Source organism: Heterocephalus glaber, unplaced genomic scaffold (assembly GCF_053883595.1).
Source record: "Heterocephalus glaber isolate CG9 unplaced genomic scaffold, H.glaber_assembly_v1.0 deba00001765, whole genome shotgun sequence".
In the NCBI taxonomy this organism is placed as follows: domain Eukaryota; kingdom Metazoa; phylum Chordata; class Mammalia; order Rodentia; family Bathyergidae; genus Heterocephalus; species Heterocephalus glaber.
The window spans coordinates 406,169-432,077 of record NW_028258462.1 but is presented as its reverse complement, the minus strand read 5'-3'; the positions used below and the strand labels follow the sequence as shown (position 1 = coordinate 432,077).

The 25,909-nt window shown below is 41.2% G+C and overlaps 1 protein-coding gene across 1 annotated transcript; it reads right to left on the bottom strand.

The window, feature by feature from the left end:
- Positions 1 to 17,002: 17,002 nt before the first annotated feature.
- Positions 17,003 to 18,410, bottom strand: LOC101703514 (retrotransposon Gag-like protein 8C). Its single transcript, XM_004875265.4, has 2 exons — positions 17,803 to 18,410; positions 17,003 to 17,603 (listed from the first exon to the last, which is right to left on the bottom strand). The coding sequence occupies exon 1, from the start codon at positions 18,145 to 18,147 to the stop codon at positions 17,806 to 17,808; it is 342 nt and encodes a 113-aa protein (XP_004875322.1). The 5' UTR covers positions 18,148 to 18,410; the 3' UTR covers positions 17,003 to 17,603; positions 17,803 to 17,805.
- Positions 18,411 to 25,909: the final 7,499 nt, after the last annotated feature.

The window sequence follows — 25,909 nt, the reverse complement described above, 5'->3', positions numbered from 1 at the left end:
ACGGGGACACCGACAAGCTCCCAGAGTTCATCGTGCAGACCGGCTCCTACATGTTCGTGGACGACAAGACGTTCTCCAGCGACGCCCTGAAGGTGACGTTCCTCATCACCCGCCTCACGGGCCCGGCTCTGCAGTGGGTGATGCCCTACATCGAAAAGGACAGCCCCCTCCTCAGCGACTACCGGGGCTTCCTGGCCGAGATGAAGCGGGTCTTCGGATGGGAGGAGGACGAGGACTTCTAGGCCGCGAGACCCTCGGGCCTGAGGCTGGTGCTCGGGGAGGGTCGGCTGTGCCAGTCTGTGCGGGCGCCCTACCCCCTACGCCCCACCGCCCTGCCCGCCTGGCCCCTCCAGTGGCCCCTCTCCCTGTGCTCTCGCGCTCGCGTCCCCTCCCGCTCCCCCGTGGTGCTGCCTTTGTTCCAGGAATAGCGCTCCAGCTCCAGCTGAGGCCACCACTAACCCTGGACCTGGCTCTGGATCCTGGAGCGCCCAGCAGCCCTCTGCTGCCAACCGGCCCCTCCCACGCCCTCTGGACGCTGTCCTCTGCTCCAGCCTCAGGCGGGGCCTGTTACACAGAGCTGGACAGGCCACCCACACCCGGCCTGGCCCTGCCAACCGCCTGACTGCACCCCTCTGCCCACACCCTATGCTGCCCTGCCATCACCCTCCACCGCACCCACCCACGCACAGCTGCCCTTGCCATCTGGACTCAGCTCTGAGGTGCCTGAGCTGACCACAGCCCGTTGACACGGATTCAGAGGGCTGGTCGTCCCTCTGCAGGGCCACACCAGCCTCACTTCAGCGGGTCCCATTCCCTCCCCTCTCTGAGACCTCTTTGTGTTCCTGGCAGCCAGATTCAGTCATTCCTTTTCTCCTGAGGGCCAGTTAGTTTCCCCAGTGTGCTGTTCTCTTCTGAACTTGTAGCTCTCTCTGAGGTGTGTGCCTTTGTTTCAACACACTAACCCCTGTGATCTTTCCAGCTCTTCTACACTACCTGTACAAAAGTCTTTTCCTTACTTTCAATAAATATTAGAAATTATTTAAAATGAAAATCGACTCTTAATTAAAGTGTCACCTCTTTCCTCCTTGAACCTGAAATGGGATCCATTTCCTATTTCTATTCAGTGGCTGATGTTGACTCTTGAATTATATGACCGGAGACTGAGTCCTGTAGTGGTCCAGGGGTGGTCTTATTGCCACCCATCCCATTCCACATGATGAGTTTTCTAACCTAGTCACTTTGTCCCTTAGGAAATGGACTTTAATCTGCTGTGTGTCAAGGCAAGGTAAGGAGAAGTCAGAAAGCTGCTTTTGGGGAAAGGTTCCCTTATTTCTGGAAAAGTGCAGCACCTGATTGTTGCAAAGCTAGAATCCCATACATTTGGGGAACCCTTATCAAAGATTCAACCCATTACTAAACCAGCAGAATAAGTGTAAGTGCTTCAGTAAAAGAATTCACACTTTATTACTTGGCTTGGTTATGTAGTGGAAAAAAAACCCCACCAAACTGTGTTTGTAATTTAGGTATACACCTGGTTGATAACCTTCAGAATAATAAAAATTATGACTTTCTTTAGTGGGCATAAAATTAATCATCACTCATCATTATGTAGGTTAACCTCTAAATGTATATTTCTGTAAAAAGTCTTTGCTCCCTCATCAGTTTTTGGTCAAATTAAATATCCCAATATGGTCAGATGACTTGCTGTTTGGCTTATAGGAAAATGCCCTGTGTGATGTTGAATGTGTGTATGTGTGTTTGTATATGCTCGTGTGTGTGTGTGTGTGTGTGTGTGTGTGTGTGTGTAATTAGCTATAAACAATTGGCTGTCATGTTTACTGTTATGGTCTAAATATGAACTATTCTCCCAAGAACTCATTGAAGGAGTGATCCCCAATGCAGCAGTGTTCAGAGATGGAGCCTAGAGAGGTGATTCGATCTTTAGGGTGCTAACCTCATCAATGGATTAAACCATTGATGAATTCAGAGCTGAGTGGGCTGTTAGGAGTCGGGGCCTAATTGGAGGAAGTAGGTCATGGGGCATTGCCTTACAGGGTGAGTTGAGTCCCTAGTCCCCAGATTTCTCTGGCTCTCTGCTTCTTGCTTGCCATAAAGTGAGCACCTCTTTTCTGCCATGGCCTTCCACCATATTTCTCCCTTGCCATGGGCAGAAAAGCAGTGGAGCCAATCAATTATGGACTGATGCCTCTGAAATTATGAGCCAAAATAAATCTTTTCTCCCTTAGTTGATTTCCTCAGATATTTTGTCAGCAATGGAAAGCTAATATAGTGGGAATGAGAAATACTAAGATCTGCGTACAGCAAGCTGGAGACCCAGGTGAGCCAATGTTTTGTTCCACAACTTTGATTCCAAAGTTGTGTTAATCAAATGAGTCAGTAGTATGAATTATAGTCTGAGGGCCAGCAGGCTGCAACTGAAAAACTGATGTTTCCGTTCAAGTCTAAAAGCAGGAAAAGGCCAATGCTATAGCCCAAGGCAGGCAGGCAGCAGAAAATGGCTTTTAAAAAAAAAAATTATCATAAGTGATAATATGGTGAACTCCCTAGTCCTTGTTAAGGGGGCACTAGCTATTTTGCTTTGTCAGGTCTTCCAGTGATTAAATGGGGTTCCTCAGCATTGGGGAGGGCAATCTGCTTTATTTAGTGTATTGATTTAGATGTTAATCTCATCCAAAAGCATTCTCACAGATACACTCAGGGTGATACTTTATCTTCATTGTCACTTTGGACCCAGAGACATGTAGCAAGTTAATAAAGCAGCTGCTGGATGTGTTGCTGGGGGTATTTCCAGATTTGTTTGGCATATAAGTCAGCATACTGAAAGGGAAAGACCCGGCCTGATTACTCATTAATCTGTATAAAAAATGGGTAACTTCAGTATTTCAGCTGTTATGAATAAAGCTCCTATAAAAATTATGAATTTTTTTGTTTGGGCATATGTTTTCATACCTAGTACAAATACCCAGGAATAGGATTTATGGATCATAGGAGTGGTATACATGTAACTTTATAAGAAACTTTATAAGAAGTGGTTCTACAATTATATATTCCCACCAAAAATATATGAATTTCCCAGTTCCTCCATATCATCAACAAAAGATAGTATCATTACTTTAATATATGTATTTTTATCATCTTTAATTTTAGATATTCTGGCATATGTAATCTCATTGTAATTTTAAATTTTATTTATTTGATGAACAGTAATATTAAGTTTATTTTTCTTGCTATTATCTATTCATGTATCTTTTATGAAGAATCTGTTCACATTATCCACTTTTTAACTATGCCATTGTTTTCTCTTTTTCACTGAGTTATAGTGGTTTTTTATATATTCTGGATTTAAATGCTTTTTCATATATCTGGATGTCAAATATTTTCTCTATTGGGTACCTTACTTTTCAACTTTCTGACAGTTATCTTTTGAAGAGTAATAGATTTTCATTATATAAATATTGTCCAATTTATAATTCTTGTCTTTTATGATTTGAAGTTTTTCAAAAGCCAGATGCTAAGAAGGAATGAGACATTCAAGGGCTTTATTGGGGGAAATATCTGTGGAGGATAAAGGAAAGGAAGAAAAGGAAAAGATAAAGGGAGACATGACTATGACACAGGCCTGGCCCCTCTGAAAGGATAGAAGGAAGGAAGTGCCTCAGCCTGCAGTTCGAGTTTGAGAAAAAGCTCATCCAGGCTGCTAGGGAATCCAGAGATGATCACCTATCATTGGAGTTGTATCGCACAGAAATGTCCTGGCTCCTGTCCTGCTTTGCTCATTCATTGGCCAGTGGCAGCTGAGGAGAGTATGAGCTCAGTATCCATAGTGCATTGGGTTCCAAGGTGGAGCAGCTGGAAGGTTGGTGCTCACTAACACCCTTATAGGAGGTAGCCTTGGAGAGCAATCCAAGCAATACACTTCCACAGCTGCCTCAGTTCACCTCTTGTACAGTACTGACCTATTTCTCCATGCAGGTTAGAAAACTTCTACTTCATGTATCCTATGGCCTCTTTTCCTGAGAGAAAACTTAGAAAGTGTAGTTTAGTGTAACAAACTACAGTCCCCACCACTGTAATGGGTCTCTAATCCACAATTATTTCATCCTCTCCCTCCTCCACTACCCATTCTAACATCTTGATATTTTCAGATATCACTGTGATGGTTAATTTTACATGTGAACTTGGCTGGGTTAAAGGATATCCTGATAGCTTGTAAAACATTTCTGGGTGTCTGTGTGGGCATATCTCTTCCAGAAGAGACTGGTATTTGAACCAGTGGACTAAGGATGATCTACCCAAACTCAGTGTGGTGGGCACCATCCAATCAACTCAGGGCCCAGGTAGAACAAAAATGCAGAGTACAGGCAAATTCACTCATTTTGTCACTTTTGGACACCCATCTTGGACAGTGCCCCTTGGACATCAGAATTCCAGATTTGCCTTCAGACTTGGACTGAGCCACATGGCTGGCTTCCCTCCTTCTCCTTTTAGATGAAGTTAAAATTGAGCAAAGGAACACCAGGAGTTGTCCTTGTTTTTGCACTAGTTGTATAAAAGTAGCTTGACCTCTTCCAGCTGATTAAGGTCTACTACCCCTACTAGTAGTTGAACCTTTTTGCCTCTTACTCCAGGGAAAGAAGAAGTCCAAATTTCTCGGGTTACAAGTGTAGTGTAGAATTTAAAGGAATACTTACTGTGTCTTCCGGCAAAACTGTACCTCCTTCAAAAAACAAGACCTTTTACTTTGCAGAGCCCTAAGTTGCTGGGATGAGGAATACAATTTACTCCAGTATGTCATTCAGAGTGATAATAAATACAGCTACTCCTGCATCTACTTCCTAGTTTTTATACATATATTTTTCCTGTTGGCAACACAGCACTATACAGAAACTATAAGGTAATTAGGAGTGAGCCTTAAAAATAAAAACACCTTGCAAATTACATTACTATTATTGCATAGAGTTCTCTGATGTCATGTATGTATGGCATCCTGAAGAAAGACATCTGGTCCTTCCAATATATCTTTATCTGAGATCACACTTTTCTATGTGTTTAAAAGATTATTCCAGTATTCTATAATTACAGCTGTTCTCTATATGCTGTGGTAAGTGGTATGACCACTGGAACTTACAATTTTAAGAGCATTCCCTTTTGTGAAGTGGGTGCCCAGGTTGGATGCTATGCTATGGACATCTGTGACTGTGGATTCTGTCATATATAAAATAGTGCTGCTGACTGAGACTATGAGAGTAAGAAAAGCAAACCCATTCTGAGGATAGATACTTATACTGACAGGGAAAATTGGTAGGCCTTTCAACATTGGAAGGTACCCAATATAGTCAATTTGCCACCAGCTCTCTGTTGATGTACATAAAATATGATTCATTTATGGTTTAGCGTAGGTCTCCATTGTGGGCAGATTATAAATTTAAAGGAAATATTAATTATATTGGCATTGGTAAATGGGACTCCACAATGTTGGGTGCAACTCTAGCTTTGTCTTTGCCATCATATCAACTCCTTTCATGTATCTTCATGACATTTCTGAAGTGACTAATGGTGAATGCTAACTAATGTTTATTGGCTGATTCATTTCATCTACTCAGAGTTTCTTCCATGGTCCATGCTATCTAGTGAATATTAACATTAAAAAACCTTTACTATCTGTGCTAACTCCCATATGTCCATCTATGTGCGATTCTTCCAAAATCTTTGTTTGTTTTGTTTTTGGTACCAGGGATCGAACTCAGGACCTTGTGCTTGTGAGGCAGGCGCTGGAACCACTGAGCTAAATCCCCGACCCCTTCCAAAATCTTTGTAACCTTCCAATTTTTTTCCTTCCAGGCCAGAGAGCCAAGTCATTGGTTAATGACCATATGTCTAGACATATTCTCATCTCCTGCCACTTCTACACAAAGTGGATGGCCAGGTGCACTGCCCATCGGAAAGATTTTTGCTGTTCCTCTATCAAGACCACCCCTGATTATAGTTATAATGACATATATTTCTGGCTTATATCCTCATACTGAGCCAACTCACTGATAAACTATGTTTCCCTCTGTTTACACTAATAGTGTGAGACTTGCCCTCCTCATACGACCAGAGGTACAAGTTGGGGTAGTGGCAATAGTGAAACCATGGTAATGACAGATATATGAGCTTCCTGCACCTTCCACTCCTGCTCAGTTATGACTGGGGTTGTAGCATATCCATCTTGTGATGGACTTCTGTTGGACATGTTTGGCTTTATTACTAGGAAGAACTATTAATACCCAGTTCATATTGGGTATTCACAGGTACATGGACATTTATGGCCCCATGACTAAACATTCTTTTCAGGTACAAATAACATAGTTGGTTGTCAAAAGGCAAATAATTTCAGGTTGCCAATGGCATGTCGTTGTTCCAGCATCTCAGAATCTTGCACTATGATTATTCCTTTGAGGCTTTCTATGTATTGTATACCTTCAAGAGACACAGAAAAACTAAAGCAATTTTGCAAAAGAAGTCCTAGGACTTGCTTATATTTCCCAATTTCAAAAATTACTATAAATCCACAGTAATCAGTATTTTTACTGCCATGACAATAGACGTAGTAATCAGTGGAACATAATTTAGAGGCCTTCTACCTCAGTGAAATTTCTAGGACTCCAGTGGTATAGAACATGTTGAGATATCCCTTCTAAAGTGAAGGATGAGTTTTGTATCTGGCTCCTCCTACAACCAAAAAAGGGAACAATTTAAAGTGGCCTCCTTGGATTTGGAGGCAAGAGTCCTTATCTGGATATGTTAATTTGGCCCACTTACCAAGAGGTTCTCAGGACAAGAGAAGACTTTGCAACAGGTTCTGGCTGTTATGCAGACTGATCTACCACTTGGGCCGTATGATCCCACAGATTCAATGGTGCTTGAAGCATCTTTGGAAGATAATGCTGTTTGGAGCCTTTGCCAGGCCTCTGTGGGTGAAGTGTAGTGCAGGCACTTAGGAGTGTAGCGCAAAGTCCTGCCAGCCTCTGAAGGTAACTACTATTCATTATAATCAGCAGAGGAAAAGAAGACTTGAGCCTGGTTTAAAGATGGTTCTGCATGTTATAAAAGCACCACCTTAAGTTGGAGGTGCAACACTATAGCCCCTTTTTGGGACATCCATGAAGGATAGTGATGAATGAAAAATCCTCTCAGTGAGCAGAACTTTGAACAATGCACGTAGTTGTTCTCTTTGCTTGGAAGGAGAAATGGTCAATATGCATTTATATAGTGATTAATGAACTGTGACCAATAGCTTGGTTGGGGGGTCAGGGACTTGGAAGGAACATGAATAGAACATTGGTTGTAAAGAATTTTAAGGAACAATTATGTGGATAGACTTCTCTGAAGAAAAAAACAAAGTATGAAGATATTTGTGTTCCATGTGAATGCTTATTACAGGGTCACCTCAACAGCAGATGAATAATCAAGTAGCTAGAATGACCTGTTCTGTGGCTCCAGTCAGCCTCTTTCCATAGCCACCTTGTCATCACCCCGTAGCCAGGGTGGTGGGCATGAAGGCTGTGCCTACGCTCGGCCACATGGACTTCCACTCACCAAGGCCTACCTGATTATGGCCACTGCTGAATACTCAACCTACCACCAACAGAATCCAACACTAAGTCCTTGAAAAACAGCCAGGTACCTTGTGGCAGGTTGATTACACTAAACTGCTTCCATCGTGGAAGGAGCAGGGTTTTGTTCTTCATGGAAAAGACATTTACTCTGGTTGTGAATTTGCCTTTACCTCATGTAATGCTTCAGCCAAAACTGCTATCTATAAACTTACAGAATGGCTTATCCTCTGCTATAACGTTCCAGAGAGCATTGCTTCTGATCAAGGCACTCCACAGCAAAAATCAGTGTGGCAATGAGCTCATGCCCATGTTCCCCACCATCCTAAAGCAGCTGGCTTGACATAATGGTGGAATGGCCTTTTGAAGATTCAGTTACAGTGCCAGGAACTAGGTGGCAGTAACTTGTAGGGCTGGGGCAAGTTTCTCCAGAAGGCTATATATGCTCTGAATCTGCATCCAATATATGATGCTATTTCTCTCATACCTAAAAGATTCACTAATCCAGGAATCAAGGGGCTGAAAATGAAAGTAGCAGTACTCACTATTACTTGTAGTGACCCATTAGCAAAATTTTCTTCTTATTTTCATGAACATCAGGTTCTGCTGGCCTGGTGGTCTTGTTTCCAAAGAGAAATAATTCTGCCATGAGATAAAACAATTCCAATGAAATGGAAGTTAAATCTGCCACCTGGCCACTTTGGATTCCTCATGTCTCTGAATTAACAGGCAAAGAAGGGAGTTCCAATGCTGGCTGGGGTGACTGATCCTGACTACCAAATGGAACTTGGACTAGAACTCCACAGTATTCCAGACATTACCCTTCCTTACTCTTGGGACATCTCAATATTACCATGTCCTGTGATTCAGGTCAAAGAAAAATACAACAACCCCATCCTGGCAGGGCTACTAATGGCCCAGACTCTTCAGAAATGAAGATTTGAGTCACCCATCCAGGTAAAGAACTACAACCAGTTAAGGTACTGGTGAAGGTAAGGGAAATACAGAGTGGGTAGTGGAAGAAGATTACAACTGTTATGATTTATATCTAAATGTCCCCTAAAGCCTAATGCATCCATAGATGGGGCTTTGGGGAGGTGACTGGATCATGGGGATGTGATCCTTGTCAGTGGATTAGTCCACTGATGAGTTTATAGCTTAATGTGATGTTGAGAAGTAAAGCCTGGTTGGGGGAGGCGGGTCACTGGGGGCGTGTCTTGCAAGAGTTGATCTCCTTCCCTCCTCCTTTAATTCCTCTCTGCTTCCTGTCTGCCATGCCACGAGCAGTCCTCCTCTGCCATGCCTGCCTTGGAGCCAGCTGACCATGAAATGAAACCTCTACAAATTTTGAGCAAACTAAACCTTTCCTTCTTTAATTTGCAAGTGTCAGGTATTGTGTTTCAGTGATGACAAAGTAACTGAAACAGCAACCATGTGACCAGGTACACAAACAAGCACTGTAATTGTTATGAATATTTACTCTGTGTGTATGTGTATCTTTGTTTTCTTTCCTGAATTATTCTCTTGTTATGTAACATAAAATATATCGATTTTATATTAGTATTTAATTGTTATTTTACAACATAGTATTTAATACATTATGGGGTATCAAGGAAAATAATAAATGTCACTCAAAGACTACTTTCTCTTCTGGAGAAATGGGTTGGTGTGTTTTCAGTTGTATATAAGATAATAGTACCATGTTTGGTAGAATTACATTTATTGCATTCATTTGGAGATTAAGTATGGTTCAAGGAGCTGCATATGAATGTCAGTTTGGTAATGTGTGAATTCGTGATGGCTAATTTTATGTGTCAACTTTTTGCCACAGGGTGCTCAGATTAAACATTTCTTCTGAGTGTGTCTGTAAGTGTGTTTTTGGATGAGACTATCATCTGATTGGTGGGCTCAGTAGAATAGATTGCCCTCCTAAGTGTGATTGGGCATTGTCTAGGTGCTAAAGGCCTGAATAGAACAAAAAAGTGGAGAAAGGAGGAATTCAACCTTTTTCTCCCTGCCTGATTACTGAGTTAGGATATTAGTCTTCTTCTGCCCTTGGACTGGGGGTTTACATCATGAGTTTCCCTGGTTTCTCAGCTTGTAGATACAACTGTTAGACTCTTCATTCTCTATATTTGCATGAGCCAAATCCAAGTGATAAATGTACACCCCCCCATAGATAGATAGATAGATAGATAGATAGATAGATAGATAGATAGACAGATAGTTTCTGTTTCCCTGGGGAACCCTAAGTTAAACATGTATATTCACAAAAATAATTGTACTCCTCAGAATACCCATAAAGCTTTATTTTTTTATTCACAAAAGCTCAAGCTGGAAACAGCACAAGAACCCATCCAAAAGTGACTGGATGAACAAATTACAGTGTATCTACACAAGTGGAATACTACTAAGGAAAGAAAAAGAATGAACTATTGGTACACACACAAACATAGATCAATCTCAAATATGCTATGATGAATTGGAAAAGTCTTACACAGAATAAAACAGTCTGCATTATTCCATGCATAAACAATTTTAGAAAGTAAAAACAAATCTATAGTGCCATAAAACAGAATAGTGGCTGTCTGGGGGTGGGAATGTGGGAAACTGATTGCAAATAAGCACAAAGGTACATTTAGAGATGATGAAAATGATCTACAACTTGTGTCTACTGATTATTAAATGGGTATATATCTTTGTCCAAACTCATTGACCATATACTTGAATGGGTACAGATTTTAGCATTTATTTAAATTTAAATTAACTTGAACAAAATTGAGTTTTTAAAAGTTTATTTTGTATAGTACAAAAGAATAGAAAGACAAAGTAAAACTGAATTGCATTCTTGACATGCATTGTTAAATATTAAGCAGGGAAAGATCAGAGGCAACTGTTTGGAAACGGTATTTTCTCCTCAATGCTTTGTGTACCAGGAAGGCTGTGGTGTGTGGAGGAAACAAGATGCAGACTCCCCTGCAGTAGGCTCTAATACACATAAGGAAAAGCACCACGGAGTCGAAGATGATGGAATGCTCAATAAATGACGCTGAGGGGAAAATGGGTGGGCTGTTTTAAGAAAATGCATTTGGTCCTTATTTTAGACCATATTTCAACGTAAATCACAGATAAACTTTTAAATGTAAAAAAATTAAGAAACTAGGAGAATGCAATTGATTTTATGGGAATTTAAAAGACAGAACTGAGAATATACCTGCTGTAATATCACAAGGGGTTAATAAACTTCATAAATAAGGAACTTATAAAAATCATTTGGTAAATGCTCCAATTCTGCATGAAATGTGGAAATACTATATGACCAGCTGTGAAATATATATATATATATATATATATATATATATATATAGCCACCATTCCTGGCTCATTACTCATTCTGACAGCAGGTTGAAGAAGCTCTAACCTACCCTTCACAGTATATCATAAGACCCTCATTTCAAAGCAGTTCTGCCCCAGACCCTGGAAAGAAGGTTGATGCACAGAGAGGCCATCCAGGCCATTAGCAATGTGCAATGAAGTCTCTGTAAAGCCACCAGCGGACAGGTTGTTGAGAGCTCCCAGACAGTGAAAGATGTGGAGCCTCTCAGGAAGGCAAACAAGAACTGATCCATGTACTGGGAGCGAGCGTGGTGCACTCCAATTCCACGGGGATGGAAGCTCCTGCACGTGGGACCTTTCTAGACCTCACTCTATACATCTTTTCATCTAGCTGCTTGTCTGTATCCTTTAAAATATCCTATATGGTAAGTATAAGTATAGTGTTTCCAAACCTGTGAGTACAGCAAGTTGATCGAACCTGAGGAGGGAATCACAGGAACCGCAATCGGTTGCTAGTGGATCAGAAGTTCTGGAGACCCAGACTTTGCACTTGGGTCTGAAGTGGAGGCAGTCATGAAAAATGAACCACTGATTTTTAGTATCTGATTTTGTCTCCAGGTCGATAAACTTAGAACTAAATTAGGTTGGAGGTCAATGAGTTGGCATCTGATTCGGAACTGCATGCTGGTGAGGAGAAGTTCCCACACGTTTTGGAATAACAGAAATGATCTGTATTGTGAGTGTATAGTAGGAGAAAGAATTTGAGTTGTTTTTTTCTTCTATATCTTCACCAGCCAAATCGGGAAAGATAGAAAACAAGTGAACAATAAACATGAACATGATTCAACCTTAAGATAATAATTATAGGAAATCAAATGGAAGAAATAAAAACCCTTGTATATCATTTTAAATGAATGGAAAAAGATAAACATCGCTTGTGAATGTACAGTAAGGGGAGCTATCTCAGAGTCTATCCATGGGAGTTAAAAATAATAAAACACACTTTTGTAAAGCAATTTCCCAAAATGTATCATGTATATATGTATCTGTGTGCTTATTGCTGCACTGGGGATTGAACCCAGAGTCTTACTATGTTTTCCAGGCTTGCCTCAAATCTGTGAGCCTCCTGCTTCAGTCTCCTGTACACCTGGGGTTACAGGAGCGAACCACCATGTCCTGCTTGTTTTCAGTCCTAAAATGTTCATATCTTTTATATAATAACTCTATCTTTAGGACCGTAACCTAAAGAAATAACCACAAAGACAAGAAAATTTATGTTAAAAGTAATCAAATTTGTTGCTTAAAAAAATAAATTAACTTGGAATGTCATATATCATAAGAAACAATTATTAAAACATTATGGTACATTCATATTATATAGGCACTAAAATCAGGTTTTCTCAAATACTGTACTGATGTAAGTTACACTTTGTAATATCAAATAACTGAAAGTGGCTGGCTCCACAGTTATGTACAATCACACGTGTAACATGTTTAATTGGTTATCATGATTGCTATTCCTTATGTATTTAGTATTATTCAATATATCCTGAGATTTCTATGATGAAGACACATTTATGATCAGATACTGATTAGGCCCAAGTCCTAACTCCATTGAAAAGAGAACAGGAAGGTCTCCTTACCATGACCACTAAGGGGCCCACTCTGCCCTGAGCAGAGGAAATGGTACAGAGGGTCTGTATGAGGAAGAAAAGATTATTCCAGCCTCCACTTAGGGGCCGTGGTGGGCACCTGCTTGTTGATCCAGCCACAAGTAAGACAATGGCTACTCATGTTAGGCTTGAGAAGACTTACTAGACAATGAAGTAAGGCTCCTATCACTGGGATGTTGGCTTGATCCAACTATCCTTTATCACCAAGGAAAACAGATTCTCAGAAATTAAATTGGGCCCTCTATTAAGCCAGGTTTAACTGTCTTAAGAAATCAGTAAGTGGTGTGAAAATAAGAAAAGACTTTTTTTTCAAATACTTCAAATTTTTCAATTAGCTTCCACAGAACTTTATTAATATACGAAAACTTCTGAATTAATGAGGTTTCATAGTCTTTGTCCCCATAATATAGCTCTAGCTTTATGTATAGTCTACCAAACCACAAGCCAAAGAATTCATGGATAGCAACACTTACCTGTCAAACAAATAAAAAAAGTAAAGATATGCCAGTGTGATATGTATAAATCCTTTTCCTTTTGTGAAAAAATTATCCAAACATGGATGTGGGGCAAAAAGTTGAGTGTATGACCATTTATTATCAGGGAAGATTCTCTATTTCTCTCTCTGTACTGAGGATCAAACCCAGGGGTATTCTACCACTGAGTTACATCTTTAGCTCTTTTTTATCTTTATTTTTTTATTTTGAGACAGAGTTTCACTAAATTATCCTTGGGAAACTCAAATTTAGCATCCTCCTGCCTCTGCCTCACTCAGTGCTGGGATTACAGTCATGCACTTACATTATAATCCTACCTGAGTGTCATCAGAATATTTAACTTTGATCAATACCTGATTAGGGAGAAGACTTTTCAATACAGCATCATAGATCTGAGAGGTTAATTTGTACAAATATAGTAAGGAATTATATTATTCTAGACATCTATCAGGTTTGTACCTGAATTAAAAATAGAATTGCTACATTCCACCCCCCACAGATCTTTAAGTGCTTCCAGAATTAGCTATCATTCTGCTGATTCCCTGAATAATGAGTTGGATAAAGCATTGAGAGATTGTTATGATTTATATCTAGATGTCCCCCTAAAGCTTCATGCACTTCATGGAGTATGGGGGAGGTGACTGAATCATGCGTGCATGTTACTCATCAGTAGATTAGTCCACTGATAAATTTATTTTTTATTTTATGAAAAAATAAAACAAAATTTCACAACAAAATAATAAGAGAATAACAATAGTTAATACACTGTGTATCATTATCTTCAAAGTATAAACTCAGAGACAAAAAGTTTCTTACAGAGAAGAAACAGATAACTGATGAATTTATAGCTAATTGTGATATTGGGAGGTGAAGCCTAGTTGGAGGGGTGGGTCACTGGGAGTATGCCCTTGAAGGATTTATCTCCTTCCCTGCTCCCTTGATTTCTCTCTATTTCCCATCACCTTGCCAAAAACTGTTTCTCCTCTACCATGCCCATCTGGGATGCTGCCCTGCCTTGGCATCAACTGACTATGAACTGAAACCTCTACAAATTGTAAGCCGTAGTAGACCTCTCTTCCTTTAATTTGTAGTTTATTAGGTATTGTGTCTCTCAGTGATGAGAAAGTAAGCAGAGATGTCACCCACAAACTATAAAAAATTATGATGTTGAGCCAGGCATGGTGGTGTACTCCTATAGTTCCAGTGTTCTGGTTAAGATTTTTTAAATGTCCTTCCAAAGGCTCATATATCCAGAAGTGGGGCTTTTGTAATGTGAGATAACTGGTTAGTCCATTGATGAGTTCATAGCTGACTGTCCAGTTTGGAGTTGAGGCTTGGTTGGAAGAAGTAGGTCACTGGGGGCTTGAACTGAAAGAGTGTATTCTTATCTCTGGCTCCTCTCTCTTCCCTTTCTGCTTCTAGGCTGCCATGAGTTAGCCTGCTATCTTCTGCCATGCCTTTTGGCCATATTTCTGCTTTGGAGCAAACCATGGACTGAACCCTCTGAAACTATAACTAAAATAACTTTTCTCCTTTGAGCTGTATATCAGATATTTTGTCCCCAAAATGGAACAGCTGACTAATATACGTAGCTACTCAATAAGCTAAGGCTGGAAGATCATTTGAGCACAAGAGTTCAAGGCCATGCTGAACAACATAGTGAGACACCATTGCTGGGACACAATACCAAACACCCACAACTTAAGGGAGGAGAGGTTTATTTTTGCTCACATTTTAGAAGTTTCAGTCCATATCTGGCAGGTTTAAACAAAGAAAGGGCATGGTGGATGGGCCTTGGCAGACAAAAGCTGCTCTTGTCATGGTGGCCAGGAAGCAGAGAGAATTGAGGTACTGAGAAATGAGATGTACCCTTGTAGGTCGTGCCCCCAATGATCCAGCTCTTCCTTCCAGGCCCCACCTTCCAAGAGCACACTCAGTTGCTGAACTCACCATGGATGATTCCATTGATGAGTACAGCACTCCATGATCCAATCACCTTCCATTAGCTTTGTCTGTGAATGAATGAGAACTTTGGGGGACATTCGGTTTTTTTCCTATTTTTGAGGATTTATTGTATCAATATACTTGTCTATTTGCAAAGTGACATTTGTACATATCTCATTAGGTGGACATTCTTGATCTAAACCATATGATTCATAACAATTTGAGACTTGTATCTTTAAACCTCTTATTACACGAGTTCTCTCTGCTGGGATTGCTGTAGAACCCCAGGTTTCAGGTCAGTAAGCTAATCAAAGGCCACATTGTCCCTTCTGGTGTGTATTTCCCATATTTAAATTTTTGTGTATGTATTCACAAAGTTTGTATAACTTTATATTGATTATAGTTCAATATTAGCCCCAACCATGCAAAAAGATGAATTGCATTTTCTCTTTCATATTTTTTATGAGTCTTTGTTTCTCTTGGCTTTGATATTTACTTCAGAGGTTTGGCTTTCTGGTGTAGGGTGTAGAAAAAATTACCAAGAATGAAGTAAAGGAAATAAACCAAGAATAATAACTGTAAAACTTGTTACTGCAAATTTATTGCTAGAGATTGTTTCCTCCACCCCCGAATTTATTGTGAAGTCCTAATCTCCAATATGATGATGTGGCCCATGAGAAATAATTAGCTTTAGATAATATAATGAGGGCAGAGGCCCCAGGATAGGATTAATGCCCTTATGAGAAAGATGGAAGGGTGAGTAATAGGGAGGGCAGATAAAAGCATAATATATTTTACACATTGAAATCCTCCCTGAAAATGTGAAACTCTCAGGGAGGCAAAACAAGGTGTCATGGGTTACTTGCTAATTGTACCCAGTCCCACACCGGTTTGTTCTATTTAAGCAAGATAAGCAGTGCTTACTTCCTGACAGCCTTGCCTGGTGCTATCATGCCAGGCGTTTGGCAGTATTTCACTAGATACCATCTAAGCTCCCTAGCTTCCTATTTCCTTCTCACTATTGTATTCAATAAATACTGGATGCTCTTGGGGGCCTTCGTCTTTGCTGGCATCAGCAGCAATGACCAGGTCCCAAGACCCAGCCTCGTTCAATCTAAGTCTCTTTTCTGTCTGTTCTTGAACTTGCCTTGTGCTGTGGTGGCTCACAGGCCAGGACCTACGGAAGAGGTCCTGGTAACGTCCCCTTTCCTGTTCCCTACATGATTCACTCCTCTATCCAATGCTCTGGAAAATCTCTTAAATTGAGAAATCGGGCAAAAAGTTAGTTGCACAACTTTTAATATCACACCAAAACATTGTCCTATGAACCCATCAGTGCATCATTTGATACAAGATTTTAATTTTTTTCAAATAATTGGTGAGAGAATAAAGGCTTTTTACAGCACTATAAATTTGAGATTAAAATAGTATTAACCCATAAGGAGAAATGCACAATCTCATTTTTGCAATTACTCCCATACCTACATACTCAAAAAACTATAGATGCTTTTCCAAAGCACCTAGATCATCCTGTTGGTTCACTCAGTAATGGATTAGATAAAATTTTGACAGCTGTGCAATGACAATTTGTACCACATTCACAGTTTACAGCAACCTGGAAGTTGTGCTTCCAGATGAGTTTTTGAAAATGAGGAATCCTTTTCCAAGAAGCCTCCTAGATAATTTCTCACATTGCCTTGGTCCAAAAACCCCAAATCCTCAAATCCCATTTGCTAAGAGGTAGAAAATGATCTCAATCCGTTTACAAGATCATCTAAAAGTAAATGGTCACCATTGTGGTCCCCATTCCCCAAACACCAAAAGACTCCTAGATGTCAATATCAGATACAGAATGGCAGGACATACAGCTTTTAGTAAGAAATGGACCCCATTTCAAAACCAGGAAGGGAAAGGTGTCACATGAATTAAGACTCAATTTTTTTTCTTTTTAAATAGTGTCTGACATTTATTGAAAGCAAGGAAAAGACTTTTGTACAGGTAGTGTAGAAGAGCTGGAAAGATCACAGGGGTTAGTGTGTTGAAACAAAGGCACACACCTCAGAGAGAGCTGCAAGTTCAGAAGAGAACAGCACACTGGGGAAACTAACTGGCCCTCAGGAGAAAAGGAATGACTGAATCTGGCTGCCAGGAACACAAAGAGGTCTCAGAGAGGGGAGGGAATGGGACCCGCTGAAGTGAGGCTGGTGTGGCCCTGCAGAGGGACGACCAGCCCTCTGAATCTGTGTCCACGGGCTGTGGTCAGCTCAGGCACCTCAGAGCTGAGTCCAGATGGCAAGGGCAGCTGTGCGTGGGTGGGTGCGGTGGAGGGTGATGGCAGGGCAGCATAGGGTGTGGGCAGAGGGGTGCAGTCAGGGCTATGTCGGGTGTGGGTGGGCTGTCCAGTTCTTCATAACAGATGACCATCCTGAGGCTGGAGCAGAGGACAGCGTCCAGAGGGCGTGGGAGGGGCCGGTTGGCAGCAGAGGGCGGAGGCGGCGGGCTCCAGAGCGAGGCTCAGGAAGCCTGGAGCGCTATTCCTGGAACAAAGGCAAGGATGACGCACGAGCGGGAGGGGGCGAGAACTCGAGAACGCGGGGACTCGCGGGGGCCGGAGGAGGAGGGGGGAGCGCGGTAGGGCGGTAGGGAGGTAGGGCGGTGGGGGGGGGGGAAGGGCGCCCGCGCAGACTGGCACAGCCGACCCTCCCCAAGCACCAGCCCCAGGCCCAAAGGTCTCACAGCCTAGAAGTCCTCGTCCTCCTCCCATCCGAAGACCCGCTTCATCTCGGCCAGGAAGCCCCGGTAGTCGCTGAGGAGGGGGCTGTCCTTTTCGATGTAGGGCATCACCCACTGCAGAGCCGGGCCCGTGAGGCGGGTGATGAGGAACGTCACCTTCAGGGCGTCGCTGGAGAACGTCTTGTCGTCCACGAACATGTAGGAGCCGGTCTGCACGATGAACTCGGGGAGTTTGTCGGTATTCCCGTCAAACATCTCGGGAAAAGGAATCGGGTTCCTCCAGCTGCGCCAGGCGGTCCTGACCGGGAGGGCCAAGAGAGCCTTTGTCAGCTGCATCCGACTATCCATCGCGCCTGGTTCGCCTGGTGTACTGGACTTGTGTGCTAGGCTGTGCTCTACAAGCTTCTGCAGAGGTCTGCAGGGAGCTGTCACAGGAAGTGCTCATCTGCGGAGGTGGGCCCAGCCTTGGGTGGGCGGAGTCAGGCAGGATTCTGTGACACCCCCCACAGGCCCCGCCCACAATACTATGTAGTCGCTAGTGCGCAGTAGCATCGCCAGGACTAGCGGGTAGGGGAGAATGTGGGAGTGGGCCTAACACCAGGGAGAAGGCTTGATTGGCATCGGGAGGCGGAGCCAAGTTTTCCCCGGGCAAGCGCTGGAGAGTGTACGGTGTGGGAGGAGCCTTAAAACTGTTAGGAGCTGGAAGTGGATGTTCTGCGTAAATTGATTAGCCCTCTTGCTTCTCACCACTCATCTTGAGTCTTATGTATTTCTTCTGGGACCCTTGGCTACGGATGCCAGTTGAATAAAATTCTGTAGACATATTTTACTTTCTGTGCTGATGCATGAGAAGTATTAGCTACCTGGCGGCAGATGTGGTTGTTTTTCAGAATTAATAAGAAAGCCCCCAATACTAGTAAACATATTATGTACAGAGTAACATTCTCAGTAGTGCACCATGAGCTGTTAATATATGGCGGTTTAATCCCCAGATGCATGTGTTGAGTCTATAAACACAGAAAATATATTTTAATTTCTTTTTCCAGCTTAATAGGTTTACTAAAGCATGAAATGAAAGGCTGAATATCACACATTCAGGTTCTTTTGTAGTTTTTGTTCTGACAGTGCATGTCTTTGAAAGCATGCTTAAACAAGATTAACACAGAAGTCAAGTATTGGAGAGAAGATTTGTAGATGTACAGCACTGGTTATTGCATTTACCTAGTGTTTATACCTGGGTGTTGCTTCTAGCCCTGCAGACCCTTCCCCCCTCTCTTCCCTGCCCCAGGTGTCTGTCAAGGTAACGAGTACATACTTTTTTGTAATAAAACTCTTCAAAGTTAAAAAATATATATGTAGGGTTAAATGTTAATTAAGAATTTCTTCATTTGTTATAAAAGCTGATGGTGATTTTGTCACGTTGCCCTGAGCATAGGCAGTTCACACCACTGTGGCTTACACCTTGGCCAACAGGACAGAGTAACATACAATGTAATATAATCATGAAAGTGACATCTCATCACCATTGTCATATCTTATTGATTAGAAACAAATCACGGGCTCTACCCACACTCAAAGGCATGACCAGAGGCTTGGGATGACCTTAGTGGCTGCCATAGTATGGATATACCACAATGGCAACCCATCCACCTGTTATTGGCCTTGGCCATGTTTTAGATTCGGCAGTTACATAAATAATCAGCTGTAAACCTTCATGTACATATTTTTGTGTGCATGTTTTTATTTTTCTAGGGTAAATGCCTAAAATGGATTTTTCTGTCATATGGTTCCTAATAAAAACTCTCATCAAATTAAGAAGACAATGCCAAAATCTGACTGAGGTTGAGGCAGGAAGCCCAGCAAGGAGAAGTTAGTAACAGAAACCTGTGGGACAAGAATCAAGAAACCACACAGAGAAAAGACAAGTATGTCAAAATATCAGAAAATCAATAGATAAAGGTCACCCCCCCGAAAGACACTCAAGCATGAGTATATCCAAAAGTACAGAACCTGGTCTGTGTCTAACCTCATCTGCACTGCAGTTTGTAACCCCTCCGTGGGCTTTGGGCACCAGGACACTTTCTGTAAAAACCATGCATGGTTAAAAACTTCCCCTTCTGATAGGTGGGCCCAGTCAGGTACCCCTTTGGGCCATGACTCTTTTCAATCCCCAGCTATACACCCTCCCATAATCCCAGGATTCTAAAAGACCAAGTGCTTGCCCCTATCTGGTCATGAATTCTTCCCACTCCCACCTTGTTGAGTGCACCTTCACTTCTTTCTCTTACTCTTGTTACTCCTTTTAAACAAATCATACTGTTGCTATTCTTTCTGTGTGTCCTGCTCAACCTTTGTATGGGACACCAAGAACTTGGAAACAACTACCCAAGACCCCCAGTGGATAACAAGGACATTTACAAAAGTGATAAATTTGAGTTATTTGTAGGAAAAAGGATGCAATGAGACCACAATATTAAGTGAAATAAATCAGACACAGACGGTTAAGCCACATTTGGTTTCTCTTATATGAGAACCCCACAATATTAATAAAGACTAAAATAAAAGACTATTTGAAACAGGGAGGTAGATGTTGTGGAGATGGATGGGGACTTGGGGATGGGAAAAACAGGAGGGCAGAGAGGGAAAGGGAAAGTAAAAAATGATTAAGGTGTGATATGTATAGATACCAATTCCCAAAAATAAATGTAATTATTATGTATCACAAACATATACTAATAAAAAAGAAACTTAAAAATACATACAGCTAATATCATACTTAAAAATGAATGCCAGAACGTTTTCCATCCTTATATCAAGAACAAGCATACCCTCTCTGAAAACTTCAATGAAATATAGTACTAGAGGTTCAAGGCCAGGCCTGTCCAACACACAGCCTGAATGGCTAGTAATGAGGCCCCATAAGATCCTAATCTTTTAATATTATTATGTGTTTTTTAGTGATATTTTTCATGACTTGATTGCATGGTCCTCCAGTGAGAACTGTGTGGTAAGTAACAACAGAATGCTGTACCATCTCACACAGACAGTAGAATGGAAACCCTGACTATTAGACATTACATGCATTTGTGCAACTAGGCAAGTAAAATGCAGTGATTATCAATAATAGTATATCAATCTACCTACACACGTGTGGGTGTGAAGATGGGCATTTATTGTCACTAAGAAGACATATAAGATGTATTATTTAGTGATTAAACATAGGCTTGTGTTATTTCATGAAATAATTTATTAAGTTAATACTTATCTTCCCAGAGAAAATGTATTCCTCAATTCACAATCATGCCTCATTCATGTCATTGCTTTTTGGCAGTATGTACATTTATGATTACCCATTTTCAAGTATGAAGCACAGCAAGAGTAAAATTAGATCAAATTTTCTGATGAGCATCTTGAGAACATACTAAGTGCAACTACTTCCACCAAACCAGACACTGATGCATTAGTTGCACAAAACAAGGTCAAATATCCTAATTTTATGTTTATGTTGCCTTATTTTTTTTAAACGCTAATTAAAATTCATTGTTTGTTACATGGTACCAATACCCAAGATACATCTTATAACTATAGAATCAGGTAAGAGGAACAAAAATCATTTCTTTTATGAATATCACCAAAGAAACGAGTTTTCATTAAAAAAATGGAAATGTTTATGTGGATGTAGCCAAATGTCTCTGCATTTAGGAAACTATCATCATAAAGCGGCTGTAGCACTTTCTTTGTTAATTGTATTACTCTGATCTTGCTGCACCATGCTTTCAATTTCTAGAGCTTTCTTTTTTTTAGTATCCTAAAAGCAACACAATCATTTTAAAGTCCACAGGCTAAAACAGCAAGAATTTTTGACTGTTAAAAAATAAATTTATTTTTCAAATCAAAATTATTGCAATAGTTAAGGAAATAGAAAATTAAGCCTTTAGAAATTGATTTCTAATTTAAATTTTATTAAAATTTTATTTAAATTTCCAAATAGAAAATTAAGTCATGATCTGAGTCCTCTGACTATGGCTCCAAATTTAATAATACATATATCTGTATATAAAGCTTTTTCAAACAGTTAATTCTTCCCTTATTTTTTAAAAGGTGTTATAATAAAAATACTTTAAAATGTATATTTTAATTGTATTATATATTTTATATGTGGCCTAAGACAATTGTTCTTCTCAATGTGGCCCAGGCAAGCCAAAGAGTGGGACATTCATGTACTACACAGTTCATTGGCAAAAAAGAAAATAGGAGGAGAAAAAGAAATAAAATTCATTCTGATTGATTGATAAGGAAGAAGGCAGATTCTTCTTATTTGTAGACAACATAATCATGTATATAGAAAACATATTGTCTAGGAATAAAGGTACTTAACAAGAAATTAGGAAGAATTGAGGACACAGTGAATATATAAAAAATCAATTGTATTTCTAGTAACAAATGAAAAATTTGAAACAAAAAATGTAAACACCATAAAGGTATTAAAAGTTGGGGTCAAATGTCAAAAATATGAAATACTTTTACACTGGAAAAACTATATAATATTTTTCATATAAATCAAATATATTTGGGTAATGGGGAGATATACATTTAGGGGTTAAAGACTCAATATTGCTAGGATAGTAATTTTTCCAAACTAGATGCCAGTCTGCGCGGGCTCCCTCCCTCCGCCCCAGGGCCCTGCCCGCCTGGCCCCTCCAGTGGCCGCTCTCCCCGCGCTCTCGAGCTCCCCCCCCCCCCCCCCGCTCCCCGTCCCCTCCCGCTCCCCCGTGGTGCTGCCTTTGTTCCAGGAATAGCGCTCCAGCTCCAGCTGAGGCCACCACTAACCCTGGACCTGGCTCTGGATCCTGGAGCGCCCAGCAGCCCTCTGCTGCCAACCGGCCCCTCCCACGCCCTCTGGACGCTGTCCTCTGCTCCAGCCTCAGGCGGGGCCTGTTACACAGAGCTGGACAGGCCACCCACACCCGGCCTGGCCCTGCCAACCGCCTGACTGCACCCCTCTGCCCACACCCTATGCTGCCCTGCCATCACCCTCCACCGCACCCACCCACGCACAGCTGCCCTTGCCATCTGGACTCAGCTCTGAGGTGCCTGAGCTGACCACAGCCCGTGGACACAGATTCAGAGGGCTGGTCGTCCCTCTGCAGGGCCACTCCAGCCTCACTTCAGCAGGTCCCATTCCCTCCCCTCTCTGAGACCTCTTTGTGTTCCTGGCAGCCAGATTCAGTCATTCCTTTTCTCCTGAGGGCCAGTTAGTTTCCCCAGTGTGCTGTTCTCTTCTGAACTTGCAGCTCTCTCTGAGGTGTGTGCCTTTGTTTCAACACACTAACCTCTGTGATCTTTCCAGCTCTTCTACACTACCTGTACAAAAGTCTTTTCCTTGCTTTCAATAAATGTCAGACACTATTTAGAAAGAAAAAATGAGTCTTAATATGTCACCTCTTCCTCCTTGGGCCTGAAGTGGGGTCCATTTCCTACTCAAAAGATAGATGACCTGCCATTCAGTGGCTCATATTGACTCTTACCTTATATAAACCTAGAGATTGAGTGCTGTAGTGGTCCAGGGGGGTGGGCTTACTGGCAGCCATCCCATCCCACATGATGAGTTTTCTAACCCAGTCACTTTGTCCCTTAGGAAGTGGACCTTGATCTGCTGTTTGTCAAGGCAAGGTAAGGAGAAGTCAGATTCCAAACTAGATCAGCACATTCAAATTCCAGCAATTTTTTAATATATGAAAATAACTAATTGATTCTAAAATGTATATAGAAATGCAAAGGTCATATAATAGAGAAAATAACTTTGAATAAAAGAAACAAGTTGCAGAACTAGATATCATTTTTTTTTTTTTTTTGGTACCGGGGATTGAACTCTGGTCCTTGCGCTTGCGCAGCAGGCAGCGAAACCACTGAGCTAAATCCCCAGCCCAAAGAACTAGATATCATTTGATTTCAAAATTCATGGTAAATCCATACTAATTAAAACAATGTGATTTCACTATCTAGATAGAGAAATAGATGAATGAAACAAAATATGGAAACAGAAGTAGATTCACATATACAGAGAAGTTGATCTTTTAATGAAGGCTTTATCTATTGAAAAAATAGACAAGCAGATTGAGAGAGCATTGTGGGATTTTTGGCGACAAGATATGTAACATTAATTGCCTTGGTAAGAAACTCTTACTGAACACTGTATGGAGGCAGGCAGAAGTGCATGCTGATCTTGCTCTTCTGGACTTTAGCAAAAACAATTTCATGTGTTCAAAGAATCTATGGCACTAAGGGATCAAGGTAAGCACGATCAGTAACAAATTACACTGAGATTTCACAAACACCTTGATATGATACAGGGAGATACATCTTTTCTGGGCTACCGTTAGCAAAAATGACGCCTTTTAGACCTTTGCTTCCTGTTTCACATTATCTATTATCTATTATACATTTTGATTCTTATTTACACTTTCAGTTTCTCACACTAGAGAAACTATTTGGTATTTACACGTGCGTCCTATTTATTTCATGTAAGAGTATGGCCTCAATATGTATCCATTTCGCCATAAATGACTATAGTTGGTCATTCTTTGTGGCTGAGTAGTACTCCATTTTATATAAAAACCACATTTTCTTTATCCAGTTTCCAGTTGATGGGCACTTGGGCTGTTTCCAAGCTTTAGCTATTACAAACTGTGCCACTATAAACATAGGTGCACATATATTGCTGTGGTATGATTCTTTTAATTCTTTGGGGAAGATACCCAGCAGGGGAATAGCTGGGTCAAATGGGACCTCCAGTCCTATGCTTTTCTTTTTTGAGATGAAATCTTGCCATGGTGTTCAGACTAGTATGGAACATGTGGGTTCAAGTGGGTATCCAACCTCAACCTTCTGATTAGCGGGGCTCTAGGTGTGCACCATCACACCTGGCAAAACATGACAATATCTAATACATAAAAACAATGATATGCATTGAGGTTCTAATACGTGCAGAGAAATATTAGATGTCCCTTGTGTACATGACTTTATTTCATCATTTTAAGGTGGGGCCCAGATTTCTGCTTACTCCTTCAAACCAGGACAGGTCAACAGAGAAACAGACATTTGCAAATAAGAGAATCCATTCCAGATATTTTAAGTAGTTATTTCAGGCTCTTAGTGCAGACCCTTGTAAGCAGGGTTAGAAGGGCAGGCTGTAGCTGTCATATTATTTTCACAGTATTTAGAATATTAAAACTAATACCATTGAAGCAGACATGGCTAATGCTCTGTCTTTATCTTCTTGGAACTCTTGACCATTTTTGTGCTCATCAGTGTCTGAGACCAGAAGAGAATTGAGGCCTAATTGGCCTCCTCTGTGAGCACAAGGGAGAAAGGCTGCACTGAGGGTTGACTGCATATTGCAGGTTGTAGAGAAAACTGAAGACATCTGAGATGAAGTTGTTTACCAGAGCATGTACTAATGGATACTGGAAAGCAGATGAATCTTGTGTCACTTTTGTTGCTTGTACCATGTTTGGGTGAATAAAGGCAAGATGAGCCAGACAGTAGGGGTTCCTCCGCCTAATAAGAGGCAAAATGCCCTTGGCTGCCCATATGTTAAACTTGACTCTGTGTCTCTTTGTAGTTTATCTCCAATCAGGGAGAACAAAGTAGGGGGTCTAGATACCACAACAAGGCCAGCTGAGTGGGTGGCGCCCCAACTTAGCGCTCAGGACCTAGGCTCACCTACACATCAGCTACACATCAGCTCTCTGTAGGCTCTTTCTCCCAATAGCCAGGATCTGTGGCTCTTTGTCACCAGATTTTAGAACCTTGTCTACACAGATGAAGAATCAGTATCTGGGAATTAATATTCTCCAGCAAGCAGACTTCAGCTAATGTCTGCTGGAGATGTAAATATAAACATCCCAGCTCTTTGCCTCTGATTAGGACAGCTCTGAGATGTGGCCTATTGACTCTAGAGTTCTTCTATCGGATTGTGCCAAAGTGATCCTCCATGGCACTTTGTTTGTTTTCAAAATATTGTTTGATTTTCTTCCTTCCCTGTTTCACTTTCCTATTCTCCTTGTCACTATATTTTTACTTGTATCATGTCCTTTTTTTTTTGGTA

Bases quoted from the DNA above. Each gene is read 5' to 3' on its own strand.
- LOC101703514 (XM_004875265.4), bottom strand. From the start codon at position 18,147: ATGGATAGTCGGATGCAGCTGACAAAGGCTCTCTTGGCCCTCCCGGTC.